Source organism: Rosa chinensis, chromosome 7 (genome assembly GCF_002994745.2).
Source record: "Rosa chinensis cultivar Old Blush chromosome 7, RchiOBHm-V2, whole genome shotgun sequence".
In the NCBI taxonomy this organism is placed as follows: Eukaryota; Viridiplantae; Streptophyta; class Magnoliopsida; order Rosales; family Rosaceae; genus Rosa; species Rosa chinensis.
The window spans coordinates 2,484,068-2,505,600 of record NC_037094.1 but is presented as its reverse complement, the minus strand read 5'-3'; the positions used below and the strand labels follow the sequence as shown (position 1 = coordinate 2,505,600).

Genomic DNA, 21,533 nt, shown 5'->3' with positions numbered 1-21,533 from the left:
CACCATCTTTTTGAATCAAGGAAATAACTTTATAGATAGAAACTCAATAGAGTTGGGTTACAATCATATTGTAACACATCCATATAGCATTCGTGGAGTGTTAGATGTGATGACCTTGATTTTCGTTATTTAATTTTAGTAATTAATAATAGACCAGTTGTACGAATTATTATTATTATGCTTTATTTGTATGTCGTATGTGAAGTGGAATTGTTTCGGATAATTATTTATTCGAAAAGTGTGGATTTAGGGGGGGTTCAAGGTTGACTTTTGATATGTTGAGAATCTCCAGGAACTTCCTTCCTGAAAGTTGTAGATCGCGTCTATATGAGTTTGTGGATATGCGGAACGCAAAAATCGGAGTTCGTATGAGAAAGTTATGAGCATTTGAAGTTTAGGAAAATTCTATAAAAAGGGGTTTCCGTTTTCGGAAACTTACCATTTTCATTTTGGAAGTTTCCCTTTCCAGAAACTTTGAAAACTCTCTGTTCTCTATCCTCACCCGCGATTGACCCGACCTGGACTCGGTGTTCCGACCCTGCCGACAGTCCTTTTTCCGGCGACCTCTACCGGTGAAACTTTCCAGATCGACTCATCTCCACCATGCGCTCCTTCATGTGGCATCCTCTAGCATCTATTCTCAGCGACGACGGTGCAGTAAAGCGGCGGAGTTTGGTGCAGTCGGACTCGATCGGAAATCCTTGCTCCAACGACGTTGTGGCTTCAAGCTTCCTGTTTTAAGTTCATGGGAGCCTCCTCTATCGATCCTTGCTGGTTGTTTGGATCGATTCATGTGGAAATTGGTTCAACTCGGATTGAACAATGATTCACAGCTTGCGAGGTAGTTTTTGACCATTTTCGCTTCGATTCTGACTTGATGTTAGTTATGAAAGTTGTCATGCATGCTGGGAAGAAGATTTTTGATTTAGGAAGTTTTGTCAAATTTTGAGTTTTGGCCGGCGGCGTTCTGGTAGTGTTCCAGCCATGTAAGTGACTGTTTCTAGTATTGTATATATTTTACTCATCGATACGAGCGTTTTGATATATAATATGTAATTTTTGGAGATCGTATGAATTTGTTATGATTTTTACGGTTTCGGACCGTTCGATGATTCTATCCGTGAAGATTTGAGCGTTCGATCGACTTGTGGTTTTGACTTATCGATCATAGAAGTATTCCGGAGACATTGGGTGGTCTTGGATGTGGTTTCGCCTTGATTGGAGTCACTTTGGGGATTATAGTTCAAAACAGGGGTTTCAGACTTAAATCGTTGGTGAATCGTTACTAAGTTGAGACCGTATGTGATTAGGTACTTGACGAAGTATTATTGGACAGTTGTTTTGTGGTTTGGCTGCTTTGTTCCGTATTGAAGACACAGCGGGAATTTCAAGGGGTTAATCCTACAGGTCAAGGTAATCGTGGCTGAAGCTGAGGTATCTTGTTGGCACCAGGATGGGTAAGAAGCAAATTTTGTTGGTTTTGCCATTATTATGGCTTTTGCAATGTAGTAAGCTCTGAGGAGAATTTATGTTTTATTTTGTGGTGACAATTTAATTCATAAGCTTATGTAATATATGACTCTGTGGAGTGGTCAATATTGACATAGTGGGTTCAGGGCATCAGTATGTATTGAGTTTAAAAGGAAAATGTTTCAAGATATTCTGTATTGATGGTTGAACCATCACGCATGTATAATTATGAGATTATATATCGATTTTTATATGTGTTAAAAATCAGGGGAGTGACATTATCAAATTTCTAGAAATTTGTTTTAGCCTAAGGTCAGAGTGACCATTACGTACCCTTCCGCTGTCATTTACAGACAGAACAAGAAGATGTGGTAGTACCCACTTATTTGATGTTTCATGCTCCAAAAGATCCAATAGTATCACTGATGCCAAACATACTCGGATTCTGTTTCAGTAAACCTCCAGGATCCCAAATACGATACCTTAGAGAGTTAGAGTCCATCAATTGGGCCCATGAGATAGCCCGAGTCCAACATAGAGCCCATAGTTGAGTCCACTTCCAAGCCCATCTCCAATTAGGCCCCAAAACTATGCTATGCTTGGACACCCAGATTGGTTTGGGCCTGAACACAGACTTGGGCCCCAAAATTGATTTGGGCACCCAACCACAGAAAGGCACCCAATCTGCAGCCTTACCGTCGCTGCCACCCGTCCACACACCTCACCGTCGTTGCCACTAACACTGTACAGTCAGACTCGTGGGTCGACTCAATGCTCCCCTCCACGATCTGCCTCACAACCTCAAGTAGTAGATTCATAGCAAGACCGGCCTGCCATTCCATTGCCGATGTCTTCAATATTTTCACCGACCCTGCAAGACGTTGCACCTCGCCTGTCACCACCTTGCTCTCAGTCGACGCATAATGACGCGCAGCCTCATCCATCATCCATGCCTGGACCGCTGAGACTTGAAGATTTCGTTGTGATCGATCGAAGATTTGAGTCGCCCTCTCCTCAGTCTGATACGCTCACCCGGATCCCAAGTGCGCCAATTCCCGATCTCGATCAGCGATCAGATCTGCTTGGCAATCCCCCTTATTCTCATCGAGTTTCCATGATCGAGGAGTTGGGCATGGTTGAGCGATCGCTGGAAAAAACCGCCACTGGAGTGCAGACACTAGACCGCATAGCGTAGAGAACCAATCACCACTTAGGGTGGAGACTAGAGGCGGTCACCGGATTGGAGAACCATAGCCCAGGCGACTAGGTTTTGGAGAGAGCCTCAGTCTCATTTTTTTTTAGGTATCTTAATGCACCCTCTTGCGTTTGTACATTCGTTTTAATATTATTATTATTATTATTATTTTGTGTGTTTTTATTTATCTTTTTTTTTATATAAATAAGGGTTGGCACGGCCGCTCTCAGGCCTTGATTGATGAAACAGATGAATACAGGGGGGGACTTAAGGCCTGAACCCCAAATTACAATAAAGCTCAAGGAGACCTCTCGAATAATAACAGGTGTCTCCACTATTATCATGTATTCGAACATGCACCAAGAGACATCTCTTTTGTTATCTTTTATTATATCGTAGAAAATTGAACCTTTTGTTTTATAACACCCACGGTAACATACGTAAGGACGCCACTAGAAAGTCTTAGCAGTTCTCATCAATTTTACCTCCAAAGGCTTCTCCAGTCAACTCCCAAGTCCAAAACAGTACCACCATTTTTTCTCTGATTCAATTCTCCTTCTTCCTCATTATTCTCAACCCTTCCAATCCCAATCCAAAACCCTAATCCCAAATTCTCTTCACCATCCCCAAATCCCAGCTCCACTCATGGACCCTCAACACCAACAATGGCGTCCCAGGCCCCCAATCCCGGGTAACCTCTGCCCAATTTGCTCAATTTCTCACTTCCCCTTTTGCCCTCCGCCCCCGCCCTTCCCTCAAAACCCTATCTTCCATCACGATTCCGCCAACTCCTTCCAAAGATCCGGCCTTGATCCGTATACTAATACTCCGGCCCCGTTTCCAAATCATACGCCGTGGCAGAGAAACCCTAATTTCGGATACGGGAACTTTCAAGGCTTCGCGCCTCCTCCTCCGCCGCCGCCACAACCTCAGCCACCTCCGCCGCCGTACGAATACGGTGGCAATGGCTACGTTAATGACGGTGATAGGAGCTTTAAGAGGGCGAGGACCGATGACTTTGGTTCCGGTCCGGGTTTTGGGAGCGAGTTCAACCCGAATAATGTGGGGAATTTATCAGAAGATGAGCGACGATTGAAGCTGATTCACGATCACGGCGGGGCCGGCTTAGTTTCAGTTTCGGGGAGTAATCAGGGTCGTAATGGCGAAACTAATAGGCATAGTCAACTAGAGAGTGGAAAACATGGTGTTAATGTTAATAATAATGTGCAGAATAATGGGAATTTCGCTTTGAATTCTTTAGTAAATGAACCACAACATTCGCATTTGAAACATTGGCAACTACATCCCGGCAATCCTAGCAATGCAATGCAGCGGCATTCGGTACATTTGAAGCATGATTTTCATGCCTCCGGGCATCAACATGGAGGCTACTTTCATCCCCCTGCGGGTCATATGCCAGCTTTGAGGCCAATCAGTGGGCAGCCTCCTCTTCCAGTTACTCCACCGCCTCCTCTTCCATCGAAACCGCCAGCTTCATTGTTTCCTGTTCATGTTGGTTCCTCGCCCATGATGTCTACAGCTTATCAACCGAGTCCTGAAGCTGCTCACCCCTCCATGCCGCAGCCGCCTTATTCCCATAGTAAGCCATTTTCACATGTCTCTACTGGATATGTTATGGAGGTATAGTTGCTGACTTAGATGCATTTGTGGTTTATCATGCATTGTTGTTAGGGTTGCATTTCAGTGTTGGGATTATTCTGATGATATCGTTTTGTTTGTAGTTTCCCAAGGAGTCTCATGTTTTCCATCAAGCATTACCAAAGCAGTATGTGGGAGAGGGACAGCCATTTCCACAGAAGCATTCGTCTTTGGATAAGCCAAAAGTCATCGATGCTTTGCACTTATTTAAGCAGCCACATCGAGTCACCCGCCCTGATCATTTTGTGATAATCCTACGAGGGCTTCCAGGTAATAAATGTTGAAATTGATATGTGCAAATGGGGTTTCTTGAAATCTTATATGTGTATATTGTGCTTCCTGAGTGTCTTGGACAATTGAATCTGCACAACTTGCCGTCTGCTTGATCCATGGAGGAGATTTTATTTATTATATAACTTAAATGGTAGTGAAAAACTGTTTCCATATGAATCCTGGACACATGTGATGGATTGGCGATTGCATTGTATGTTAACTGTCACATGCATGATTATGTAGTAAGCATAAAGTGGCTGCAGACAACTATGGAAAACATGCCAGGCCCATATCTCTTTCTTTCAGTCTTAACCTTTTTGTCAAATTCAGTAAATCTTATAATGTATTTCTGTATCAGGTAGTGGAAAGAGCTACTTAGCAAAGCTGCTGCGTGACCTAGAGGTTGAAAATGGTGGTGGTGCTCCACGAATTCATTCCATGGATGATTATTTTATGACAGAAGTAGAAAAGGTTCGCTATTGTCTCATCTTTTTATTTCTTTTTCTTTATCTCGCAGTTAGTTGCTTCCTCTCACTTTCTTGAAGGGTATTCTTTAGAGTTATTTGGGCAGTTGAGAGGAATTAACTTAATATTTTCTTTTGTCTTGAAGGTGGAAGAAAATGATGCTTCAAAATCTTCAAGTTCATCTAGAGGCAAGAAGCCTGTAGTGAAGAAGGTGATGGAGTATTGTTATGAACCTGAAATGCAGGAGGTAATACAAAATAATTTGGTTTGATATGTCTATCATGCTGTTTATTGTTGTCATTTCTAGTTCTATGACTATGACACTTGATTTGAGTGTGTTTGTGTGTGTATCAGGGCAATAGTGTAGTACATATAAAATTATATCAAGCATTGATGCTAATCATGTTTTTGCTCACAGGCTTATCGGTTGAGTATGCTGAAGGCATTTAAGAAGACCCTTGAGGATGGTGTTTTCACCTTCGTAATCGGTATTTCTCTATTTTGATTTGACAACTTACTGACAACATCGAACTTTATATATCTATGTCCCACTATTTTTTACCTTGTAATTATCGTGGGTTGGGAATTTCTGAGATTTCTGGATGGAATTACCTGCAAATTTTGTGTACAGCTTGTTACACTTGTTTGGGGTCCAAATGTCCAATGATGTATAACTGTATAAGCTACTTTAATTTTCAGTAGCTCACTCTGATCCAGTGAGACCTGTGTCTCCTATAAAACATGGGTGCATAAATAACCTACCTGAATTACTCTTTAAATAGGAAGCCAAACTGGTCTTTTATTATTTAAGATATTTTTAAATCATTAGGCATTAAAATTATAAAGTCATAGGGTTATAAAAGCTGGCTTTCCATTAATAAGCAATATACATTTAATAAGAAAATGATCTAGTTGATGATAGATTAGGTGGTAATGCAGTGCCCATGCACTGCCTTCATTTTCACTAACTACAGATGCAGTATTATTTGGAAATTGACCCTTTTGGTGGTGGTATGTGTTCTTCGTCTTAGTGGATGACCGCAATCTGCGGGTAGCTGAGTTTGCTCAATTTTGGGCAATTGCAAAGGTATACCCTCACTTCTCTCTTTCTCAACACCTCTGCCATGTGTTCTGAAGTGTTGACTCTATTTCTAAAATGCACTCACTGTTTTCATGAGAGAAAGTGGTGGTGTCATGTTCCGTCTACCTTGTCCATTAGAATTTTGCTTAGGTGTGCGCATAGATTTGATCAGTTGTAGGCAGCAGCATCCTGTCATTGTCAATTCCAGAAATTAATGCTCTTTGTTTTGGGTATATTAAGTTTGAGTGTAGTTTTCTATCACTGGTCTTCGTGCATCAACTGTAGGTTTGGTAATTTTTTTTAAATTTCATTTGTTCTATAGAAGTTTAAACTTTCTATGTGGGTGGATGATGTGATTTGGTTCTCTGTTTAAACATTTTGATGACCTCTCTGATATATTTTATGCAATAACCTACTTTTTTTCTGGGCTTATGATATGTTTCATAAGATAAGACATTGCCAGAGAAACTTTGCTTACTTGTTGAGCTAACTGTAGTTGGTTAAAGTGATGTAGATTCTGTTTCTTATCCTACTTTGTAGATTGCAATGTAGAATTTGGATTTAGGCATTTTTGTGTTTATTTATTTGATCTGGTGCTTCAGTGTGTGACTGCTGTCTCTGTAAGGAAGCTGATCACTCCAGGAACTAGACCTGAATTCCATTTAATTTCTCCATCCGGAAGCAATTTTCCTCTCTCTATCTCCCTGACTCATAATTTATGGAAAAGGATGCCAGTCATTATACTTTTTCCAATATCCATAATGCTGGTTAATCATATAGTGATGTGTTCATCGTCTGTTTTTTCTTCACTCATTTTTTTTTCTTTCTTGTCAGAGTTCCGGGTATGAAGTTTATATACTAGAAGCACCATATAAGGATCCTGCGGTGAGTATTATCTGTTGGTGCTATATTTTGTACAGTGCTTTGTGTCATTAACAAATATTTTATTAAGTGTCCTGGTGAAAGTACAATTTTTGATGAACCAGCGCTGGCATACAATAAAATTAGTACCTTGCACGTATTTGTGTTGAATAATTAACACGGGATAATTCTCTTTCTTGAAAAAAGCCAAACTAGACATAACTCAGGTAACAACTTCTTGAAGCTTTGTGAATTTCTTGGATTTTTAGGGCTGCGCAGCTAGGAATGTGCATGGCTTTACTCAAGAAGACATACAGAAGATGGCTGAACAGTGGGAGGAATCTCCATTCATATACTTGCAATTGGATGCCAAGGTTAGTTAACAGTGAACCTTTTTGCTTAGGGTTAGGATGGAGGAGCTTGAAGAAAACCTCAGCTGTATACAAACAATTAAAGATGGAGTTGAGTTAACACTCTTACCTTTATCATTTAGGGGGGGATGGGGAAGGAACAAAGAAAAAGCTTGTGTTGAGTTGGGATGGCTATTAACTTGTGAATGTAAGAGTAACTTCTTTGAGTGAGGATGGCTATTAACTGTGAATGTAAAAAGTAACTTCTCTTTGGTCCCTTCACAACTCGGGCCCCTCTTCTCCGCCTAAAACCCTCCTTAGTATTTGGTGTTCAACTTCCCTTTTAATAAGGAGAGGTTGCACTTAGCTAGAAGAGCGAATTAGAGTAATAAATTTTTTTTTAATTTTACAGTGACTTAATTTGATTCTGGGTTTTGGTTTAATGCTGTGTATTGCTGGTTTGACAGTCATTGTTTCATGGAGATGATCTGAAGGAAAGTGGTATTCAAGAGGCAAGTTAATTACCTGCCTGTGACTCTTTTTGCTTTTACTGTACTTGATCGCTACACTTGTGAAAATGAAATTTATACTCCACTTCTTTTTTTTTTGGTAGAAAAGTCGGCGAGCATAAATTGTGGTCACCGAGAATTTGTAGTCTAGGAGATAATTACTTTATATGTGAAACTTGGGATCTTTTTTCAAGTGGTTTGATGCTAAACCATTCTTTATCTTATGTCTACCAGGTGGACATGGATACAGAAGATGCGGATAATGATGTTACATCTGAAGCACGAGAGAGAAAGCCGGAGAAGACCATGGAACCTCCTGCTGAAGACAATGTGCCTGATGGTATTTTTGGCCTTAATTCTTCAAGTTTAGTATTTGTGTATGAGCCTATGGTAAGTTTGAATTAATCAGATTTACTAAATTTAAGCCTTAGGATCTTCAAAGGATGTGAAGAACTTGGATGCTGAAGAAGATCACCCAAGTGTAGAAGTGAAAGAACTAGGAAGGAGTAAATGGTCAGAAATAATAGATGAAGATGATGCAGATAAAATTGAAGAAGTGAAGGGTAATGCTCTTTCTGGACTGATTCAAGCTTATCGCAAGGAAGCGAAATCTGTTTGCTGGAGTGACCAGGTATGCCTCATCTCATCATTGAATCATTACTTTGGGCGGAGGGCTCTGATTTTGTTAGCTTTTTTCTTTAGAGGTGCAAACAGCTCTCATGGATTACTTTTGGGTTTTGTTTTCTACATGCCTTTTCACATCCTTCTTTGTACTAATACTTAATTGTTGCAACTTTTGCTCTCTTTTTGTCCAGGTTGGCAATACTGGGTTTTCAATAGCAGCAGCAAAGAAGGCAAATGTATCGTCTTTGGTCATTGGTCCGGGCACTGGATACAACTTGGTTAGTTACCTACCTTTCATGGAAACTACTACATTATGCCTTCCATGATGTTTAGCTAGTACTTTAAGAACTATGGGCCCAAGACTCACCTTGTTAAAGTGCATTTATTCAGTGCACCGACATAAATAGATGATTAGATTATATTAAATACACTCTTAAGTTATGAATAAAAATATTAATTATAAATATCAAGGGTTGAGATTATGTTTGGTCATTTGCACCGTCGGTACATAGATTGTGACTTACTTTCAACACTTGCAGAAGTCCAACCCCTTACCTGAAGAAGAGAACCCAGTCGCAACACGTAGCACTGCTAAACCAAAGAGGCAGAACGTATTCCAAGATCAACTTCGTGCAGAACACGAATCCTTCAAAGCTGTATTTGACAGGAGGCGACATCGAATTGGCGGGCTTGATTTGGAAGACGAATAAATCATAGGAGCCAGGAACTTTTCCTGCAAAATTGTTGTTGGAATATTATTGACCTTAAATGTATCAATTTAGCTGTTGTTAGATCGGCACTTGAATGAGAGCGAGCAAATCCGTGTAATATGTACAACGATTTCCCACAAGTTCAATGAAATCCATCTTTTCTTGCCTTCCATTTTCAAGTTGGAACCCCTTTACTCGTCTCTCTTTGCCCCCTAATCCTGGCTAGTTGGTGGCTCAAGTAAACTAATGATTTGCATGTACCACTGGTCTTATTCAAATTAAAAGGAGACAAGACTAGTATAATTGTCTATACAAGCAATTACTCTCTTGAACAGTCTGCAAATTCAATGATAACTGCTAGTGATAATTGAAAAGGAAGCTTAAACAGTCATGTACTCTTGGGTCAACGATCAATTAATAGAAGTTGTTGATAAATGTCGGCATGGTCATAAATATATGTGAAATGCCTATTATACCGCCCAATAGTTAATACTCAAGGCTTGAGCTGTCATCTCTACCTAGACAGCTCTATTTAGAGTGTGTTTGGATGAGGGAACAAATAATGAAATTTAATTGAAAGTGAGGATTTCATAATTCCTACAAGCTAATTCTCTCGTTTAGCATTATCAGATTTTAAATTTTAAATTTCTCTGTGGAAAAAAAAGAAGGGATTTATCATTTAAATTTCCCACTTCAATTTCCACCAAAATAGGTGTCATTTATGAATTCATTTGCAGTATTCAATTTTCATTTCCAAAATAAGGTTTTTTTTATATTTTATTTTTTTTATTTGTTTTAAACTTTCTTAATTTGTTATACATTTTAAATCCTAAATGGATACAACCAAACAACAAAAAATACGATTAATGGAATTTAGATTGATGGAGTTAAAGATTCCATCATTTATAAATTTCTATAGATTTCATAATTTTCTCATCCAAACACACCATTAGGGTTTAGGCAGCTCTATTTGGCCTAACCCTTCCACATCATAAACACTAGCAGTTAGCATAGCAGTCACTGATTACTCCGCTGGTTGAGGCAATTAGGGTGATCCCCAAGTCTAGTTCAATTAAAAGGAGACTATGACTGGCGCGTGTGACCATACCTTACCCACCATGTCTCCGTCTATTGTAACCACCACAGGTGGTCGAGTTGGTAAGAGCTTCCAGGTGTGGAACCCCCACACCCGGGTTCGAATCCCGCCGACACTTATTAGAGTTAAATCCTAATATATTTTTGGTGGCCAAGGGGGAGGAAGAGTTCTGACAAGATCTCCCGAGCACGAATTAGTCTCTGGGCTTAGGAAGCTTTTGAGGACACCGTGTGATTGACAAATAAAAAAAAAAAATGTCTTTGTCTACTGTGTATGTTGTCACAAAAAGTCTCCCTCTCATTTTATAAAAGCTTAGCCTATCATATATTTCCATCTCCCATTGGAAGCTCTCTCTTTGTTTCTCCCATGGCTGCTGGTTCTGCTGCTGCCGTTGGGCGGCGCTGCCTCGCATGCTTCATGGACCCTGAATCAGCCAAATGCAGCTCCACTATTTCCAGCAGCAGCAGCAGCAGCAGACAAACCATTCATTTCCCCAACCATGTACTACTTCTACCTTTGGTTCTTGTTTCTTTTACTTCTTCAGTTGCTGCTCTTTTATGTTTGCACCAAGTAACTAATCTGTGTGACTCGACAGAGGAACAGTCACCAACGTTTTTGCTCGCTTTCGATGAATGGTTGCCAAGGAGACCACCCTCACCTCCCTTTAGGTACAGTCGAAACGCGTTCATTTCCGGCAGTTCCATCACCGTCATTGGCCGTGGAGACACTCAGCTCCGCCCTTTCTCAGTTGAAAGCAAACCCACCTGCTTACACCTCTGGCATTATTCGTCTCCAAGTAAGCAATGGCCCATATTTCTGTGGTCTTTTCTTATCTCATCTGTTATTGCCTAGTAGGTCAAAAAGCTTCGAAATTTAGAGGAATACCGTTTGCCACGTGGTTGGGTGACCTTGAATAGCATGGCTATTGGCCCTTGATTACATCCCTCCGACCCTCCCTGTTCCTTATCCTGCACAAGTGCACATGACTTGATGGAGTCGGATGCGCTTAACATAAAAAAATGTGCAACTCTAAGTTAGTAAGAAGATGATATTGTATGCTTGTAAACAATTACAAACATTAAGAATCTACAAACAACCCCCTACTTGAAAATTCACTGCAACTAAAAGTAAAGTAAGGAAGTTTCTGTTTTTGGGTCAGTTTTAACATGGAATTGGTGCAGGACTGCTAAGCCTAGTTACTATTTTCAAAAAAGATGGATGCTTATGCAACTACCAATGTATTTGAAGGTACCAATCCAGCAGAAAATTGAAGCAATTGACTGGCTGTATGCCCAAAATAAACTCCTTCCTCGCTGTTACTTCTCCGATAGAGCTCAAACTGGCAATCCTAAGCGTTCCATTGATTGCGCCAATGGGAATGGGAATGGTAATGGCCAGAGTCCAAAGAAGCATAACAAGTTGGTCAGTGTTGCTGGTGTGGGATCTGCAGTATTCTTCCAGGATCTGCATCCATTCTCCTACAGGCATTGGAAGTCCTTAAAGAGGTGAGTAAAGTATATTGACTTTGGTTTCGTAATCGAATCTATATATTAAAAGTTAAAGCTCGAGTCTAATGTTGTCTCTTGGTTGAAGATTCCTGTCTACAGACTGTCCTCTAATTCGGGCATATGGGGCAATCCGGTTTGATGCAAGAGCCACTATATCATCCGAATGGGAGGCCTTTGGTTACTTCTATTTTATGGTCCCTCAGGTACAAGAACAATCATTCATTTGCATTGGTGCGCGGTTGATCTAGCCATAATAGGTCATGTATCTCTGTAAGTATTTATACCATCTGCTGCTAGATACTGAACGACAGGTTGAGTTTGACGAGCTTGAAGATAGTTCAATACTAGCAACAACTATTGCATGGGACAACTCCCTCTCGTGGACTTTGGGAAATGCCATTGATGAACTTAAAGCCACAATGTACCAGGTTAGAATTTAGAATTGAGTTAAAATATTTCAAGTTTGGAATACACTTAAGATGTTTATTTCATGCTACCGTGCTTAGACGAATGCTTGATTATGCAGATATCTTCCATTGTTTTAAAGCTACAAAAACAAGTTTGTTCGATGCTAATGTTAAGCAATAGTCACATCCCAAGTAAGAAATATTGGGATCTTGCTGTTAATAGAGCTTTGCAGAAAATAAGAAGTGATTCAGCACTTATTAAGGTAGCTAATAAACCAAGTGCCAAACTTGTTGTCACTATTGAGACCTACCTCCTTTTTATCTCTTACGATTATTAATAGATCAGTCTTGCATTTGGAACTCAGGTTGTACTCGCACGTAGCAGCAGAGTAATAACAGCTACTGATATTGATCCTATTGCATGGTTAGCTTGCTTACAGGTAGTGTCTTCTTCTTGTTTACTCGGTGAACTTTCTCTATGTAATGTCCAGTAACAAGTTATGATCAGTGCATCTGATCTATAACTCAATGCAGGTTGAAGGCAAAAATGCTTATCAGTTTTGTCTCCAACCACCTGATGCACCAACATTTATTGGAAACACGGTAATTGTCTTAACTCTTGAAACAGATTGCATTCACCATATAATCCATCACTATTTCCTAATGATATGATTAAATTATCATTGTGAATAGCCAGAGCAATTGTTTCACAGAACATGGCTTGACATCAATAGTGAAGCTCTGGCTGGAACCCGTGCCAGAGGTAAATCGCTGTCTGAAGATCTTCAGATAGAACTTGACCTACTTTCCAGGTTTACTTCAGTATCTAAAACACAATGTTTTGATGTTGTTACAAACTTATACTTCATGAGAACTTCTCTTACAGCTGTAATTTGAATTAGTTTTGACCTGCTAATAGCTAATTCGTTCATTCTATTTGAATTTGTTATTTATTTTGCAGTCCTAAGGACCACCTTGAGTTTACTATTGTACGAGAAAGCATAAGAAAAAAATTAGAGGCAAGTCTTTGGTTTATGGGTGAAATTTATTGTTGATTTGTTTATAGGGAGAGAGTATTCACCATATTCTTGTTTTCACAGAATGTATGCAACAGTGTAGTAGTTGAACCAAAGAAAGAAATCCGAAAACTCCCTAGAGTCCAACATTTATATGCCAAATTGTCTGGCAGGTTAAGAAGTGAAGATGATGAGGTAAAAGTATTGCATTTCTTCTGCATTAAATGATAAGTTTCCTTCCAAGCTTATATAATCTGGAATATTTGAGTTAGATTAAATTTAGGTTGTGCATCTACTAGTTTATTGTCCTGAATCATGAATATGCAATGTAGATTGCTGATTTCTGGATTTCCTCATTATCTTCTTTGTTTTCAGTTTGAGATACTGTCTTCTCTTCACCCTAGTCCAGCCGTTTGTGGATTTCCGACAGAGGAGGCACGAGTTCTTATTGCAGAAACAGGTACACCATATATCAATATGTTCTACCATTAACTTTTTGTTCTATCACAACTTCTAAACGTCCACAAATGTTTTTCAGAAGTATTTGACCGAGGGATGTATGCTGGTCCAGTTGGTTGGTTTGGAGGAGGAGAGAGTGAGTTTGCTGTTGGCATTAGGTCAGCCTTAGTGGAGAAGGTAAACAAGAACTATGTATATTTTTATCTGCTACTTCTCTATTATTGAACTGATTCGTTACAATTCTACGTTGTCCTACACTCAGTTATTAGATATAACAAGTGATCTGGTAGCACTGACAATTTCGTATCCTAGGGTCTCGGTGCATTGATCTATGCTGGAACAGGAGTTGTGGAAGGAAGCAATGCATCATCAGAATGGGATGAACTGGAACTTAAAATTTCTCAGGTTTGTTGTTTAGACTTAGTTAAGTCACATTGTGTATCTAAGCATTGTTAGAATAGGTGGTATATTAAGCTTGTAGTGTTTTAATGAATTCTGCAGTTCACCAAGTTGCTCAAACTTGAAGTGCCTTTAGAGATCAAAAACTGATATTGCAAGAAGTACCTACCCGGAAGGTCAGTGGTTTATGCGGCAATTAAACTCGAATTCTTTTTTGGCCATGATTGAAAAGTAAAGGATGGAAGTCAAGTAGCAGAAGATATCAAAGTACACTTGACTAGAAAGAAAAAAAATTGATCGATCAAAAATATCCATTGTATTTATTTATATATTGTGTAAACTCCTCCAGTTAATATTGTTTGTATATTGAAATACAAAAATGCAATCAGAGTGACAGGTCTTTTATTCTTCCCTGTCTATCGCGACAACCTGTGTCTTTTCCAACAGGGTTCAGTTTGAGCTTCATATGTACTAACATGGCTTGCCTTCATCACATTTAAGAGGACCGGCAAACATTGTGAGCGTGGTTACGAATGTCCCAGGCTTTGCAGTTATCATATCCTCTTGTGGGATATTCCGAATCGGGCTTCCAGATTCAGTAAAAGTCGCTCCATTCAGGAAAAGATCTCCTTCTGATGTCCAACTCCATTTACTCCACTCACTCTTTGCTGTGTTGACTCTATTACATATCTAGACCACAAAAACACCAAAACCAGCCTTAGAATTAATTTGAACCACAACAAGGAGCAATGTAGAATAGACATATATATACCTCTTTAGCTGCAGCATTTTCTGGAGCAATGTAGCGATTTCCCTGGCTTAGTATGGTAGGATGGCTGCTGCCACCGATGGCATACATAATCCAGTGAGTGTAGTCATTGTTCAGAACATGGAAAAAACCAAATCTGCACCTTGGCATCCTCTGTATCAATCCCTGTCCGAAATGGTTGAAAGCTAGAGTTATCTGCATAAGTTCATCCTTATAGTAGCTATCGCTTGAACCAAACAGCATCACCTGCATCCAGCCACAACAAGCATCACCAATTAGTAACCATATTATACAATCTGTTAATGTTCCCTTGTCAGACTATGCGGCAAGATCACATTTCTGGTACTCTTAGTTATTAGAATTTCACAGGGGTTTATTATTACATCATTATGATCGGTGAAGTGAGAGTTGGATATGGTAATGGCAGTAGACCCTGCAACAACATCGATGAGTCCATCGGCGCAATTTGAGGCAGAAACATGGTCTATCCAAACGTTTGAGGCACCAAACAAGGATATTCCATCACCATCGCTGGCTGTACGTAGTCCAAAGTGACCCGTCGAGTCCCTAACCATGCCACCTTCCTTGGAAACGGTGTCACGAACGTGAAGGTTACAGATAATGATGTTCTGCACATACTGCAGAGTAATTTGCGCACCACCCTGAATGTGCACATTACACCCCCTTGCATCAATGGTCTTGTTACTAGTGACCAGGAGCTCTTCTTTCAGTTCTATGTTCATGTCATCTTTAAATATGATCCAGAGCGGTTCAGGTTGAATCACAGCCCACCGCAATGTACCCTCTTCTGGTTCGAGCACGTTGTCGTCACTAGGATCAGTGACGGTATAGATACGTCCACCTTTGCCTCCGGTTGTCTCATGTCCAAAGCCAAGAGCACAATCGGCTAGCTTCTGCCGATCTTGATCCCAATTTGGATCGCATCTCCAGCAAGCGTCGATTGGGTTTGTAACCTGGCATGGACCATCATAATGGTGTCTCAAGCTCCTTCTTGTGTCGTTAAGACCCTCCAGTGTCCTGCTTCCATTAGACAAAACGTTGTTAAGAATTGTGATGAAATGAAATGTTTCCTTGCTGGACAAGGAATTATAACTTACTTGTGGACTTGTCTGTTCAAATGGGTTGTAATATGTAGAGGTTCAGGCTTGTAGGCCGCTTTCGCAGACTTTTCGGCTGCTTCCTGTCGCCTCTCCCACTCCTCATCAAATTCCCCGATGTTGGCCTTCAATGCCGGAATTGTTATTGTCATCAGAAGACATAATAATAGCAGCTTCAGCTTGTGATCAGCTTCCATTGCCATCCCTCTTGTATTCAAATTAGCTTTTGTTGTTGGTAACCAACTTCCGTTTTCTTATAACTGCCTTCTATGGACCTCTTCTCGATCTTTTCCTTTCGGATAGGGATGTCAAATGGAGCAAGGTTGATGAGGCTTATGAGAGTACTGTGAATGTTGCCATTGTACGTAGTTTTGTTTGGAGCAAGAGTGGGAGAATGTGGCTAAATACAAGAACCTGATATCTAAATCAAGCAAAGACATGAAAAATGAGAAGTAGGGAGGAAAGGGAGGAGAGCCGTCCACTATCGATTGTCCTGAAATGGACATATACAGTTGGGGTTATTGGTTCTCCTCTCTTTCCTACTTATGGATTATTTCTAAAAAGAAAAACAGAAAATTCGCCTGAAAACATTCTAGTGTTTTACCTTGACTTTTTTACAGCCATGTCGTTTGGAGACGGAAGTCTATGGTTTGCTTTTTCAATAGTTTTTTCTACAAATCCATAGTTTTCAAATTTTCAACCAATTAACAATATTATGGTCATTTTGAAAGCATAGTTATTTATTTATTTTTTTTTAACCTCACTCCACCTCATCCTTTTTGGGGCTCGAACACATGATTTTTCAAATGAGATTCTATTGTCTTACCACTCAATATACTTTTTTCTTTTTCTTTTTTGTAAACTTGACCAAGCGAGTGAAATTTATTCAAAGAAAAGAAAGTTACAAATAGGACATGCATTTACACAACTATCCTCCTATGTTCTTATTAACGAAACCGAAGATTAGGAAGATCTAAAACCACCCAACATACACTTGACACAAAGAAGAGAAAGAAATATTATATATATATATATATATATATATATATATAAGAGCAAAAAGGTGGTTCACCTTTTTTTTTGCATGTTCACTAGTCAGTCACTGACCAAGAAAATTATGCTTAATCACCCTTAGATGTAAATCCAATGGTGGAAAAAATTATTTTTAAGTCAAGTTGTTCTGTTTTCAACTCTTGAATTTACATATAAAAGTGATCGATTATACTTTCTCTAATTAGGTAAACAATACTGTTTTTTTTTTTTGTACATCTATATTGCATTAGATAACAGGCTAAAACGGCACATACATAAATCTTTACTATGGGGAATGGTACCATTCACTATTACATTGAAGCTCAAATATTTCAAGAGCTTGCATGACTACATAAAGTACGTCATTTCACACAAAATAAAATATCTTGAATCCTAATTCGCCAATGCACGCAATTGTGGTACTCTAGAAAATTCATTTATTTAGTGTAAAACCAACCCCATAGGATGCAAGCTAGTACGAAATGTATCAAATGTAAGCGTAGTTCGTTGAATCAATCCCCCGAGGTCCCAAATTCGAAACCCTAGAGAACCAGAGCCTGTCAGCCTAGTCCATCCGTGGGCCCAGATCTAAAAAACATCCTTAACTGCTTTGAACACCTAAATTGATTTGGGCACCCAATTAGTTTCGAGCACCCTAATCTAAGTGGGCACTCCTCCTCCATTGTCGTTGACAATTGTTGACAAAATCAGCACCACCGCCGCACTTGCAAATCTGTGCGCACAAAAAAAACCAGCACTCACAACCGTACCTCGGAGTACACAGCCTTGCGCCACCGCCCCTGCAGATTGGAGTGAGTAGTCCTTTGCCGCCTTGCTCTAGGCACAAGAAACGTGCCTTTACCATGATCGAATAGCCTCTGCTTCACCGCCCCCTGCATCCAGCTTGATCTGAACAGTGCCTGCAAATCTAGCCCCTTTCGTCAATCTCCATAGGCATTAAGCCGTCCTTTGTGTGGTCGAACACCATTAATGTCCCAAGCCATGGTAGCTAGGGTTTGCCAGGAGTTGGAATCTCCGCAACGAGAGCAAGAGGCAGAGAGACAGTTAAGAATGAGAGGGACAACAACAAAGATGGTTCATCTAACATTACTCATATTATTTATAAACTTGATATTATTTATAAACTAAACGAATTGTCAAGCTTCTCAACAACTTTGAAAGAAGTCTTAGAAGTTTCTTAATTCTTAATGTCGTTTTTTTTCAAAAAAATTGTGTGCTAGAGCCTAGACTGAGTGTGAGTTTTCGTCACATTCGCATGTACCACATTGAAAAAAAAAAAAAAAAAGGTTTTAAAACCCATTTTCGTCGCCCAATGAGGTTCAGGAGATTTATCTTCGTCTAACCCCTGGACATCCAGAATCCTTTTCCTGTTATCTGATCGTTATTAACCAATAAAGAAAATACAAAAGTAGGCGATGCAAGCATGGCATAATATTGAAGCTACACGCATATCCTCCGCCGCAAAGAGAGCTAATTTGGACGGAAAGGAAAGCAAAGAATGGTGTTGAAAACCAAATAATCCACCACCCAATTAACTTGACACGGCTGCAGTCCAACTGGGAAAGTTTGGAATAAGAAACGCATCATTCATTCCGACAAGGAAAGCTTATTGCCTCTCAACATATATATCCTGTTGGGATCATCATCAACTAAATATTAACACGCAGAGCATTACATACATTTGCCAGGGGAGAGAGATCCTAATTCGACCATTTATGGCAAATGTTAGAGGAAGAACATCAGGGATGCACAGGGGAGAGAGATTGTCAACATTCACGCCCACACGTGTGAAGATTGTTCCTGGTTCTGGCTGGACAGAGGACTCTAATGGCCATTATCTTCTTGTCGATCTGGAAGGTATTCATATTGTTTTTAATCCCCATTGCATGCTTGATGATATGGAATCTGCATTCTCACTTTCTTTGGCTCTTAAATGTGTTTTAGGTTTCAACAAGGAGAAGGTGAAGCTGGAAGTGAATACCACAGAGGGACATCTAACAGTCACCGGAGAAAGGCAAGTGAACGTGAGGGAACATGTCTATATTGAGGAAAATTTTCCAATACCAGCAAACTCAGATGTCGATAAGATCACCGGAAAGTTTGATGGTGAGATTCTCTATGTAACTGTACCAAAGGTTGTAGCAGTAGTACAAGAAAACAAGGAACCTGAAATAGTAGAAGCAAAGGAGCCCGAAATAATTGTAGCAAAAAAGGAGCCTGAAATGGTAGAAGCAAAGATGGAGCCTGAAATAGTACAACCAAAGAAGGAGCCTGAAATAGTTCAAGAAAAACAAAGACCTGAAATAATAGAGAATCAGAAGGTCGAAGCTGTTCAGGCAGCAGAAAACACACACCTAAGAGCGCCCAAAAACAATGATGGAAAGTACAGAGACAAATATGATGGCACAAATGACGCACAGCCAAACAGATTATTAGGCAATGCTCGGATATACTTTTCTCCGGAGAATATACGGAAGTGGGAGGAAGATAAAGGCATTTTGAGAAGTGCAATGGAGGTGTTGAGCAAAAACAAAGGGATGGTTATAACAGCTATAGTAGCATTCTCGTTAGGGATGTTAATATCTCAAAAGTTCAAAACAGGGGAATGATCTAAGATAAGCCGGTGTGTGTGAATAAGTTGTGTAGTACTTTCTCACTGTAATCTCTTGTTTATACCATATTGTACGATCTCTAACATGTACATATGTAATGAATAAGAATTTCAATGAATTATCCATCTTTATATATAATCTTATCCTCTTAAATTTCTAACATATTAGTATAAATTACTTGACAATCAGTTAATAAGAATCTGTTTGCTAAATTAGTATATCAAACACAAGAACGAAAAAGATATATAGTCCATCACATTGTCAATTGGCATAGATAGAAGAAGATATATACCCCAGTATCACAATGTCTACATTTGCTCAATTAGCATATCAAACACAAGAAAGAAAGTACATATCAACCTCTCTACTAATAGCTGAGAATACTGATGCCAAAATTGAGTAGTCTACACATTATGCTGAAACCCTCTATATCGAAGTCTGACATTTCTAAAACACAAGTTTAATAGTAAACTCAGTACCCCCAAAAAGATAAGCTGTAGTTGTAATAAATACATATGAACTGAACCTTGTGTTTTCTTCCTCAGGACCTCCACCTTACACTGCAGTGTGATTACCCACTGGAATATTTAAGGTGGAGGTTCCTGAGGAAGAAAGCACAAGGGGATCATTTCTCGAAAATATCACTATAACTCTTGTGCTGCGGAAAGACCAGACTTGATATTAAAACAGGATTGCCACTCTTAGCAAGTATTAAACCACTCTCAAGATAAGCACAAGACTTAGCGTTCGGATATTGTCCCTATTATTGGATAGATTCACCTGGAGATTTGCCTTTGTATTGAACTTTCCAGCGTTTGCATTCCCAGGAACAAGAATATCTGTGTGGAAAAGAACTTTATATAATTACTTTGGCCTATCAAAAGGCTACAATAGTCAAGAAAGACCATATTATGAAAAAAAATTAGCTTTCAAATCACTCTGTCTTAGCAAAAAGCTCAGCTTTAAAATCGCAATGTATCGGAATTTAACTGGAATCAGTAAAACCAAACTAGTGTAACCAAAGAACACAACTTTATAACCACAATGTCATTAAACACATGCAAATCTTACACATCCCAGAAACTCCAAAACTCAACAGTCTATACCAAAGTTGTCAATTGTTCATCACAAACTTGCAATCATTGCTCCAGAAAAATAAGTATATTACCTTAATTGAAAATAGTGATGATGGGTATTGGGTAGTTTGAATCATATTTTTCCAAGAACAACCATAAGATGACTTCTTCAAAAACAAAGAAGGAAACTTTTGTAAATTTGGGAACCGAATTGTGAATCTAGAAAAAGACCCAGATAGAGTTGACAGAGCCATACCAGCAGTGCCTCTTCCTCTGCTTCATCTTCTTCTTCTTCCATAGGATCCCCGAGTTGAATGGTACGGTTTCGGTTGGCTGTTACTTATCTCCGTAGTGGGCTTGGTGACCCGAGTTTAGAGGATGGGTTATCCATTCGGGCCGAAGATGGGCCTGTTTTAAGAATTTCACTCCGCTCATCAAACGATTTATTTGAAGACTGATGTGTTTAGTAGGTTGCTAGAAACATCGAAGCATAAGTAGGGCAGACGTATCATGTGGCGGTACATTCAGCCAATCAGCGCCTATGAAGGGAAGTGTTTTGAGTATTTCGTTTTAATTAAACATAGGTAGTTTCAAAATACAATTAAAATGCAGAGAAATATGATTGGTTGGACATACCAGCCACGTGACACGTCTGCCCTACCTAAGAATTTCTCGAAGTATAAAGGCATACTAATTTCGAACTGGGATGATTAGTGAGTCTCAAATGCTTGAAGAGACAATAATTGGAGGTTTATTACTGAAACGTTCATAATGATGGGATCTAACCATATTGTATGAGAATTATTTCAATTGGGTTCTGATT

General features: G+C 39.5%; 4 protein-coding genes and 1 long non-coding RNA gene across 6 annotated transcripts; 3 read left to right on the top strand and 2 right to left on the bottom strand.

The window, feature by feature from the left end:
- Positions 1-3,115: 3,115 nt before the first annotated feature.
- Positions 3,116-9,369, top strand: LOC112177067. Of its 2 annotated transcripts, none has more exons than XM_024315250.2 (13): positions 3,116-4,306; positions 4,408-4,594; positions 4,956-5,068; positions 5,208-5,309; positions 5,481-5,550; positions 6,094-6,149; positions 6,978-7,028; positions 7,274-7,378; positions 7,822-7,866; positions 8,098-8,203; positions 8,295-8,494; positions 8,679-8,765; positions 9,027-9,369. In XM_024315250.2, the coding sequence occupies exons 1-13, from the start codon at positions 3,311-3,313 to the stop codon at positions 9,195-9,197; spliced, it is 2,289 nt and encodes a 762-aa protein (XP_024171018.1). In that variant the 5' UTR covers positions 3,116-3,310; the 3' UTR covers positions 9,198-9,369. The 2 variants fall into 2 exon arrangements, with proteins under 2 accessions (XP_024171018.1, XP_024171017.1); XM_024315249.2 differs by having other exon boundaries at positions 3,117-4,306; positions 8,289-8,494.
- A 1,238-nt stretch (positions 9,370-10,607) lies between these two features.
- LOC112178629 (isochorismate synthase 2, chloroplastic) lies at positions 10,608-14,510 on the top strand. The gene is made up of 15 exons (XM_024316794.2): positions 10,608-10,794; positions 10,889-11,089; positions 11,542-11,798; positions 11,887-12,004; positions 12,113-12,229; positions 12,328-12,471; positions 12,574-12,648; positions 12,743-12,811; positions 12,902-13,020; positions 13,170-13,227; positions 13,309-13,419; positions 13,600-13,684; positions 13,763-13,860; positions 13,996-14,088; positions 14,185-14,510. The coding sequence occupies exons 1-15, from the start codon at positions 10,660-10,662 to the stop codon at positions 14,230-14,232; spliced, it is 1,728 nt and encodes a 575-aa protein (XP_024172562.1). The 5' UTR covers positions 10,608-10,659; the 3' UTR covers positions 14,233-14,510.
- LOC112178630 (pectate lyase) lies at positions 14,379-16,345 on the bottom strand. The gene is made up of 4 exons (XM_024316796.2): positions 15,970-16,345; positions 15,235-15,889; positions 14,855-15,097; positions 14,379-14,772 (listed from the first exon to the last, which is right to left on the bottom strand). Exons 1-4 carry the CDS (start codon positions 16,170-16,172, stop codon positions 14,554-14,556), a joined length of 1,320 nt encoding a protein of 439 aa, XP_024172564.1. The 5' UTR covers positions 16,173-16,345; the 3' UTR covers positions 14,379-14,553.
- A 2,322-nt stretch (positions 16,346-18,667) lies between these two features.
- On the top strand, positions 18,668-19,765 carry LOC112178631 (inactive protein RESTRICTED TEV MOVEMENT 2). Its single transcript, XM_024316797.2, has 2 exons — positions 18,668-18,879; positions 18,967-19,765. Exons 1-2 carry the CDS (start codon positions 18,738-18,740, stop codon positions 19,629-19,631), a joined length of 807 nt encoding a protein of 268 aa, XP_024172565.1. The 5' UTR covers positions 18,668-18,737; the 3' UTR covers positions 19,632-19,765.
- Positions 19,766-19,892: 127 nt separating this feature from the next.
- Positions 19,893-21,050, bottom strand: LOC112178632. The gene is made up of 3 exons (XR_002927487.1): positions 20,967-21,050; positions 20,803-20,877; positions 19,893-20,473 (listed from the first exon to the last, which is right to left on the bottom strand). It is a non-coding gene; the product is annotated as an uncharacterized LOC112178632 (long non-coding RNA).
- Between the last annotated feature and the right edge of the window lie 483 nt (positions 21,051-21,533).

Bases quoted from the DNA above. Each gene is read 5' to 3' on its own strand.
- LOC112177067 (XM_024315249.2), top strand. From the start codon at position 3,311: ATGGACCCTCAACACCAACAATGGCGTCCCAGGCCCCCAATCCCGGGT. The intron at 4,307-4,407 runs GTATAGTTGCTG...TTTTGTTTGTAG, and splicing joins CTACTGGATATGTTATGGAG to TTTCCCAAGGAGTCTCATGT. The intron at 7,379-7,821 runs GTTAGTTAACAG...CTGGTTTGACAG, and splicing joins ACTTGCAATTGGATGCCAAG to TCATTGTTTCATGGAGATGA.
- LOC112178629 (XM_024316794.2), top strand. From the start codon at position 10,660: ATGGCTGCTGGTTCTGCTGCTGCCGTTGGGCGGCGCTGCCTCGCATGC. The intron at 12,649-12,742 runs GTAGTGTCTTCT...AACTCAATGCAG, and splicing joins CATGGTTAGCTTGCTTACAG to GTTGAAGGCAAAAATGCTTA. The intron at 14,089-14,184 runs GTTTGTTGTTTA...TGAATTCTGCAG, and splicing joins TGGAACTTAAAATTTCTCAG to TTCACCAAGTTGCTCAAACT.
- LOC112178630 (XM_024316796.2), bottom strand. From the start codon at position 16,172: ATGGCAATGGAAGCTGATCACAAGCTGAAGCTGCTATTATTATGTCTT. The intron at 15,890-15,969 runs GTAAGTTATAAT...TAATGGAAGCAG, and splicing joins TTGAACAGACAAGTCCACAA to GACACTGGAGGGTCTTAACG. The intron at 14,773-14,854 runs GTATATATATGT...TTTGTGGTCTAG, and splicing joins AAAATGCTGCAGCTAAAGAG to ATATGTAATAGAGTCAACAC.
- LOC112178631 (XM_024316797.2), top strand. From the start codon at position 18,738: ATGGCAAATGTTAGAGGAAGAACATCAGGGATGCACAGGGGAGAGAGA. The intron at 18,880-18,966 runs GTATTCATATTG...AATGTGTTTTAG, and splicing joins TCTTCTTGTCGATCTGGAAG to GTTTCAACAAGGAGAAGGTG.